The 9,348-nt window shown below is 41.0% G+C and overlaps 1 protein-coding gene across 1 annotated transcript; it reads right to left on the reverse strand.

Moving 5' to 3' along the window:
* Window positions 1-1,224: 1,224 nt before the first annotated feature.
* LOC118559849 (neurexin-3b-beta-like) lies at window positions 1,225-6,049 on the reverse strand. Its single transcript, XM_036130377.1, has 2 exons — window positions 5,961-6,049; window positions 1,225-4,088 (listed from the first exon to the last, which is right to left on the reverse strand). Exon 2 carries the CDS (start codon window positions 3,946-3,948, stop codon window positions 3,112-3,114), a length of 837 nt encoding a protein of 278 aa, XP_035986270.1. The 5' UTR covers window positions 3,949-4,088; window positions 5,961-6,049; the 3' UTR covers window positions 1,225-3,111.
* Between the last annotated feature and the right edge of the window lie 3,299 nt (window positions 6,050-9,348).

Raw genomic sequence — 9,348 nt, forward strand, 5'->3', positions numbered from 1 at the left:
CTGCAGTTGCCATTATTGTAGCAATATGTTTTGGGCCGAATGCCACTGCTTGTTCAAATTAATGTGCATTAACCTCCATTGTACTGACTCAACAATATAAATCTCACATTTTTTTGGAGGAGCAAATACAATTCCTCATTGTAAATGGCTCCGACTAGAAAAAAAGTCCCTCAGCTGAATGGATCTCTGCTGGGCCTCTCGCTCCCTTTGCCTGTGGCAGGATGAATGAGTTAATATGTAGTCATTGTGTGAGCCAGATATACTCACACATGGTGCACTGATATCCCACATCAATGGGCTATTGCAAGTTAATGACCGGCTCTGTGAAGGCCCATTTGCGGGAAATATGGACAGAGTTTAAAAAAAAAAAAAAAAAAAAGGGAGCGGGGAAAGCAGGTGCTCCTGCCGTTGAGCAGCTCATAACCGTGCAGCGTGGTGGTGGAGAATCCCATTTGGCTGTGCGCTCTCTCTCACACAGACTCAGCTCAAGCTGAAAGCCATTCCCGCCACGTTGCGTAGACTTTCGGACCCTGGAACGAACGCTTCCCCGTCTGATGTTGCTTAAAATGTGCAAATGAATTTGCATAATCATCTGTAGGTAAATGACAGTTCTGAGCGGGCGCTGCTTCTATCTTCATTTGAATGGAAATGATAACGCTTTTAGGTATAAAAGGAGATAAGCAAAGTAATCGGGAAGGGATGAGAAACTGTGCTTTGTGAACAGGCGCTGGCATCCGTCTTCTTGCAGCGCCGCCTCCTGCTTTCATAGCGTGAGGTGGATGAATGAGCGACAGACACCCACAGCTCAACATCCGAGACATTTGGGAACATTTTTTTTTATTATTTTTATTTCTGGGAATTGTTTGAAGTCAAGGGAGGAGAAGACAATAATTAACTGGTTTAAAAAGCCAAGTACCAACACACACAAAAAAAGAAAAAAGAAGAAAAGAAAAAACCCAAAACAAAACACAATGACTGACTGATTTGCATGTAAATGAATGACACCAACTAATTTCTGCGATAAATAAGAACATAAAAAAACCCACTGAATTCCCCCAAACATAATGCAATATAAATGAGACGTGAAATTAACCATACAACTAAAAAAAAAAGAAGAAGAAGCTAATTGACAGGTTGAGCAGACAAGACAGTAATGTCACAGTGAAAATCAAACCAAAAAAACAAAAACAAAGAATCTGGAAGTCAGTAAGGTGCCAGCACAGATCTCCAAATCCACCATGATCAGTCTTTATTATCTTATACTGTTATTTTTCTTTTAGAATTCCGATAAAAAAATAAATAACATGATGAAAACATAATTTCAGACGAAGAACCCTCACGCAACATCTGAGAGAGGTGTAGACAGCGTCAGATGGTTGAATTTTCATGCGACTGAAGAATAAATGCCGTCCAGAGAGACTAGACCTCCAGCCTCTCTGGACTCGTTCCTGTAGACATCCATTATTCACTCCAGGGCAAACAAAGAAGAAAAGGACATGTTGCAACAGCGAAAATAAATAAATAAAATAATTTAATCTAATCAAATGTACAACTGCCTCGACATTACGAGGAAAAAAAAAAACTACAGAAAATTGAATTTTTCTGTAAAATAATGAGTCACCAAGCACACTGACTAGCTGTGATAAACTATGTAAACATTGTTGTTTTGACACAGTTTTCAGTGAAAACTGATGGAAAGAAAAAAAAAAACTTGGTCACACTGCAGTCAGATTTAACCCCACATTTCCTCCCCGTGTTTTTGACCGTGAGAATTACACTGTTTGCAGACACAAAGCGTGATTCATTTTAACACAGCATGTCAGCTAATGCCTAAAATAAAGGAAACGAAATCTCAGGGATGCACGATATATCTGCTTTAACATCAGTATCGGCTGATGCTGGTCATATTTTAACATGTGGCATCGGTCCGATAAGTTAACCTGGGCCGACATCAGAATCCGATGTTTGTTTCCGTCTTGTCTGCGTTTGTCTATGTGTTTCGGGAGGGGGAGGGAAGGAAGTTGGCCATGTGGTAGCTGTTTGGTCATGTGACAGTGATGACGATGCAGCACAGGATTGTGGGATGTGTCAACTGAAGCAGAGAAGCAATGTCAGCAGTGTGGTCATTTTGAAACGGTATCGAAAGGGTGGGGAAATGGAAATGTCTCTCAATGGCCATAACGGCAAACAATAACATCTGATATTGATATCGGCTCAAATTTCATATCGCCGCATCCATCCAAAATATGAAATCAGGGATTTCTATTATTAAAAGTCAAATTTAGAGAAGTAGCTGTGTATTCTACTTTTCTGAAAGCTCAGTTTGCTTTTGCAAGCTTGAACAACGTCTTGAATTTGGATGCCCAGGGAGAGAAAAATCTCGCGATACGTGGCATTTTATTCAGCTGCAGCCGTGACTGAACACTGTCTAGTAAACCCCGACTGGCCAGTATTATCTTTGACAACAGACAGAAAATCATTCATTTTAATAAATAGATAAATAAGTAAAGAGATAAATGAAAACAAACGAGAAATAAAAAAGACACTTTTAAGCACATGTATACTTTACCTCTTATGTCCATGACGGCTACATTAAATGAACCATTTGAATAGCAATTGAAAAAAAACCAAAAACGTGTTTTGACTTCCAACTTTCCCCAACAATCATGATTTCTTGAGGTCCCTCACTTACACAGATGCCAGCACCACATCACATACACCTCACATGCATGCTCAGAATGGCCAAAATGACAGTGATCATATCTTACAGGGTTACAATGGACAGGGTCAGTAGAACTCCAAGGATTACACACCTCTTCACAGTCACTTGGGGTGGTGTGGGGTGTTTGAGTGATAATTCACACTGCCGAATGTCTCCAGCGGGGACTTTTCAAATTGTCCCGATGAAGTTGTACTGCATTGTCTCTTTGTAACGCTTACAATAGTAAGTGTGCTTCTGTGAGCTGAAGTTCATCTGTAAGCGACTCCACGAGTCTAGAGTTCTCAAGAAAATGTGTTCTTTTTAAATCACAGTTGCCAATATGGTACTGTCAAAATGTCTTTACCTTTGTTCCAAACAGTTTATTCATGTGTTGTGAAATTATTTGATTTCTATACATAATATTCCTTATCCTTGTCTTTCGGTCTCTTGCTACTGGCACTGCCTTTGGCGCTGCCACTGGGTGTTTTATCCTTCACTACAGCGCCATTGGTTTGCGCAGAGTTGCTGATGTAGTTGCGCGTTTCGTCCACCTGGTAGGAACCCTCGTCCCTGTTTCTGTACTTGTACATAGCGTAGAGGAGAATTAGGATGCAGAGAGCAGCAGCTGAGACAATTCCCACCACCATGCCCGTGGTACTGCTGGATTCACGAATCACCTCCGAGACGGGGGGCACGCGCCTCACCACGCCAGGCACCGTGGGCAAGGCGGCGGGTACTGTGCGCAGCATGGGTGAAGTGATGAAGGGGCCCCTTGGCTTGGTGCCGTCCACATCAAAGGACGTCGGCAGGGGAAGCAGGACTGGCATGTCTGGCTGCAGAGGTTTTACCTCACGGTTGTCCATTTTCCCTGCAGGCAGCTTGGGTGGCATATCCGAGGGGACCGCCACCGGTGGCGAGCCCCGGATGTCAGGCAGAGGCGAGGTGGGTGTAGTCCTACCTGCCTCAGAGGCTTTGCTAGGCCTCAAGTCTTTGGGTTCCCACTTGGGCACGAGAGCTTTGTAGCCGCCTTCATAAGCCGATGTAGTCAAGATCTTATCTGTTACCAGGGAGAAGGTGGTGTAAAAATCTTCATCGTCAGTCGGGGGCAGGCTAGAGTCGAAAGCTTCGCCAGAGCCAAACCCCGAAATCACCATGCCATCATCATCATCATCATCACCATCATCACCACCATCACAATCATCGCTGCCTCGGTCCGACAAGCAAGGTACCCCCGCCTCAGTGGCCATGGCCAAGGACTCTTTGGTGGTGTCGATAATGGTGAGGACGGGGTGGAGGGTTGGGGGAAGGGGGATGAAGGGTGAACGGGTGGATACAGAAGGGATGTCTATGGGGTCCTCGACTAGCACAGGGACGACTAGCTCCCCTCCTGCAAGCGGAAAGAGAAAGAAAGAAGTCAGAGGATAGAAAGTTTCCTAACACCAAAGCAAGAAGCAAACGGACACCAAAAAAAAAAAGAGAACGGAAAAATGCAAGAAGCAAAGCTCAATATGAAGACAAAATAAAACCAAAAGGAAATGGAGAAAGAACAGAAAGTACGGTACCAGTGCAAAACCAAATTAACTCAGAACCAAACGAGACCAAAACTTAAAAGAAAACAGCCATAAATTAGGTTTACATTGCATCAAAAGGCTTTGAGGGATGCACAAGGGTGAGCCACATTAACCTGATACAGTACCTCACATTAACACCTACATATCCTATACATTCAGAAAGCCGTGTTCTGTGCTATTCATGCGGACTTATTTCTTCATATGAGGTGAGCTATAATTGCTGCTTTTTCATTCTGTCTGCAACTACTTAAATGAAAACTAAGAGCTGTCAAATGGAACATTTTATTTGTCCTTTGAGTGTTAAGTTCAAATGATTGACTGTTAAGTATATATTAAAAAAGCCGGACTACAATTAGTAATGCAGTTATGTTAATGGCCCTTAAACCAAGTCAACAAAAGCCATCATAAAATAAAAGCACATACTCTGTCCGATGCTTTTGTGTAGTATTTGTACAGTTTTACAATTTGTGCATTGTTTGGACATTGTTGAACAGGGTTTGTATACTGTATGGCATCTCTTCGATCTTTGTAAGGTCTTGCTGTTTGCATTGTGTTTGTATGGTCTTGGTACGATGTTCGGATGATTCTCGTACAAAATCAGGCAGTGTCTGTGTGATCTTTGTGTTGTGTTTTGTATAGTGTTTGGTAAAGTCTTGTTCAGGGTTACAGGTACAATATTTGACCAATCCTTGTATGGTGTTAGGGATTGAACGATATTAGTACAAACTTTGCATTGGTACAGGCTTTGTACGGTGTTTGTATGAGAAATGTTCAATGCTTTCATTGTGCTAAGAAAATGTTTGTATGGTGTTAGTTTTTGTTTGGCTTTCCTACCTTGTTACAGGGCACTCTACAGATACTTTGGGTAGGGTCTGTCCAGTTTTTGCGATATTTGTCCAGTGGTGGACAGTTTGTATGGCGTTATCTTGCATGGTGTTGGTATTTGTATGAATCTACCATGTTGTTCTGTATTTAAACAACATTGTTGCAATTTTTACGTACCCTTTTAAAGTGTTTTGGAGTACAAGCAAAGCATAAACGGTTGATCTATGTAGTTGCCTTATCCTCGGTGGGCTCCCCTAATTGTCCTAACCTCTTGCCTTTTGACCCTACAGTTACCACAATGGCACCGGGCAGTTCAGCGACACCTGAATGTTTGCTGACTTGATCTTGGATCTTGCTTGTAACAGCTTGTGCTCCCCATTTTGGCATGTAAACCAAAGAAATGAATCCCTTCCCCATAACTGTCTATTTCTAATAAACCCATTTCCCTGTAGGACACCTACAAAGCGCCTGAAACATTCAGATGTCAAGTGAAGCTGCAGTTCCTCTTGCCAAAGTGGCTTGTTTGTACATTGCAAAGGCTCACAAACGGCACTATAAAGAGATGCAAACCTTTTGGAACAATAAAGAAAAACAGAACGGAAATGGAAAAGAAAAAGAAACTTTAAAATAATATGATAGTAATTGAGGCATTGCAAAAAGAGTTTTGAATTAGAGCAAACATTGTAAAAAAAAAGAAAAACAAAACATTCACAAAGTAAAGCCACAGATAGAGCTATTCAGATAAAGGATTAGTAGGAGGTAAGAAGGAAAACAGGTAAAGAAAACCAAAGTCAGCTCGTAAAAAATCATAAAAGCCTACAAAAAAAAGGAAGAAAGCATACCATCAGCTTTTTTCAACTTACATCAACAAATTGCCCGCATGATTTTGGCAGGAAGAAAACAAAATTTACAAACAAAAGTTGTGTAAGAAGGCCTTAGCACAGGTTAGATTCTCAGCTTCTGATTACGTAGTATATTATTCTCTGTTTAGACAGGATGGTATAGGGAGGCAACAACACATACATCCACACACATGACATGAAAGTAATCTTCGCCATTCTGCTCAGGAGATCTTTTTTTTTTCTACTTTTAAAAGTTGTTTCGTTTTATAAAAAAACAAAAAAACAAAACAAAAAAAACTGTACAGTTATGATTCCTACTTTTATCATTAAGTCTCCATAAATATTTACAGCCTGATCAGATGACTCTGTAGCTTTTTTTTTTTCTTCTTCTTTTGCTCAACATTAACTTGTTCATCAGTCATGAACAAAATGAACTGTACATATTTTAAGAGTCTCTACGTAAAGGGTTTGGGAGGAAGGAGCGTGAGACGGGGGTAGGACCTATGAACATACTAGGAAGGAAATGACATAGATGGGGGTGAACGTGTACATCAGTTGCCATGTCCATGTAAAGGCGGCACGAAGCGGTCGGGCGGCATTAGAGCTTTTGGCTGTAAGGAAGGGATGGGGATATACAAACAATGAGCATATACATGCCCATCTACAAAAGAGAACAGCACTCTCAACACTGACAGTTTTACAAACCCTAAGCTGCAACTTCTTTGCCATGCACAAAAAAATTCGACATTCATCGATTCGATCCAAATTTCCAATTGAAAATAGCTATCCAAGAACATGAGTGTTGAAGATAAGCACAGAAACAGTTTGGAAGAAGTTTCGATAATAGTGGCGGGGCGGTCTGCTTTGGAGGTGGCTTCTCTTTTTTCTCTATGAAAGCATGAATTTGAAACTCAGATATAGGCGCAAGAATTTTAAATCCAATGTTAAAAACCTTCTAAATGTGTAGTAAATTCACAGGGAAAAGAGGAAGCGTTATTCGAGCAAAAGGGATAATTCAGGATTTTTGAAGTGAGGTCCTGTTTTAAGGGTATAATTAATGTCTTACCTACAGTAGGTAACTGCTTTGGTATTTTTGGTTCTGGAGGAACCCGCGCCGAAGCTAAAGGCATGTCCGAGGAGGACCAAGACCAACGTGAACAACTCCAGTCTCCAAATAAAAATAAACAATGAACTCACAGGGCTCTTTCGTTTAATAAACGGTTGTCTTGTTTGTTTGGAAAGGGTTAAGTTACATTAAACCATATATTATAAACTATATTTTAACCCTCAGGTCTATAAAAAAAGAGTAGATATAAATGTGCGTATAAAGTATCCAAAATGATGGATAATTGGGCATACAGGTAACCACTAGATGGCGGTGAAGGATTTTGAATGTTATAATGGTTTGTGTAGGATTTGCATCAACTGACATTAGTGGACTACAAAAACCACCTCAGCTCTATTAAGACCGGAAGCAGTTTGTGGTGAATTAAAAATTGTCTACTTAGAGCATCAGCCCCGTTTTACAAAAAAGAGGCTGAAGGATGAAATCTAGAGCTTTGTCGCGGAATCTCAGTAGAATCTTTTGAATCTGGCTCTTAAAAGGCCATCAGGAAAACATTTCTGAGCATTACATCCAAAGAGGTTATTTGGTTCCCATATTGTGAAGACCTAAGGGACACTAACTGCCTGATTTGACCTGGTCCTGCAAAGATATTTTGACTTATTTAAGAACCAAGTTCTTTTCAGCTAAAGATGAAAACATTGTGTTTGTGTGGATGGGGCGATGATTTAAAGTAGGGATGCACAGCATCATGTTGGCAGATGTTAGTGGTTATTTAACATATCACTATTGGTCCCATTGGTAAAACTGGGCCGCTATTAATAACTAATGTTTATTTCCATCTTGTTCCCGTTTGTGTATGTGTTTGGGGAGGGTCGTGTTTGGACATGTGAAACTCATAGGGACGGGGTGTTTAACTAAAGCAGAGGAGCCATTATGAGCAATGTGGTCATTCTTTCACAATGTTGAAAGGGTAGGGAAATATATCTAATATCACTAAATATTTGCTTTTGGCCATAACAGCAATATTAGCATTGGATATCAATTTCTAATTTAGAGGTTCATAAAGTAAAAAAAACTAACAAGAAAAAACAAAACAATGATGTCTTTTTGAGACTGAAGTAATTATAAGACAATAGAAGTTCACTTTGGTCTGGGCCCCTCTTGGAGGAGCCGCTTGTTTCAGCTTCCAGGAACAACTAATCTGGCTTTATCCTAAATGGAGGCGACAATAAATGTATCCTCCACAGCAAATGCATACTAAATACTTGACCTTTTAACAGAACCCCACTTGAAAATTCCTGAACTAGCCCTTTTAGGAAGAAAAAAAAATCATCATAACATTGTCAATTCTCAGCAAATTAGCAGAAAGTTAAAAAAAATGGACATTATCAGAAAAAAAAAGGAACATAGCTGTGCATATATGTGTGTGTTAACATATATGCACAAAAAAAGACCAGAAGCAAGCAAGAGACAAAGAAAGAAAGACATTAAATCTCTCACACTATCAAAGATGAACAACCAGAAAGCACACACTGATGCAGACGAAGAGAGGGGGGGACAGCTTATAGGCAAAATGTCACCACCTTCACATAACTAATAATAACCATATTATTAGTTACTTTATTACATTTCTCTTGTTAGTATTTTTAAACACAGGACAGGGCGTGCAGTCTGGATGTACGTCAGAGAAAGAGAGGAAAAAAACAGGTGGGGTTCTTTTATTTGTTCCTTTGGATTTTAGTTCCACTGGAAGAAGTTGGGTTAATGCATGCCTTAAAGTAAGTTGCATTTAGGGAGAGTAAGATACAATAACAATACAGCAAGCTAGGGGGGGAAGAGGTCAAGAAGGGAGGGGGTCTACGGTGAGTGAAGGGCACTGCCAGCAAGGGCTGTGGGATATTTTCTCTAGCCAAACCATTCATTAGTGGTTAACAGGGAGAGAAGGTGCACGGTGGGTGATGTATAACCAACATTAAATGGCATTTAAGCCCACCACATCCGCTAATTAATCAAGAGGCGGAGTACAGTGGTAATTAATGAGCTCCCTTTTTTTTTTTTGGTGAAATGTTTAGATGCTTTGTGTTGCGTGCATAACCAACAGCCTTTGTTTGACAGATTAACATCTGGAGTTCCACAAGAGGGCGCAGGGCGGCGAGTATTTATTTATGCCTCTGGTGAATTCAACGAGACGTACGCATTTGTCTTCGCGTATCAGCTCTGGGTTCCTCCTCCGCAGGCTCCGGGAACGGGAGCGCCGCTCGTCTCGCAAAACCCCGGGAACGCGAGCTCGTGACGTTTCCCGCCGCAAACGCGCGATCTGTCATCCGCCGTGCAATGCCCCGG

Source organism: Fundulus heteroclitus, unplaced genomic scaffold (assembly GCF_011125445.2).
Source record: "Fundulus heteroclitus isolate FHET01 unplaced genomic scaffold, MU-UCD_Fhet_4.1 scaffold_353, whole genome shotgun sequence".
Classification (NCBI taxonomy): domain Eukaryota; kingdom Metazoa; phylum Chordata; class Actinopteri; order Cyprinodontiformes; family Fundulidae; genus Fundulus; species Fundulus heteroclitus.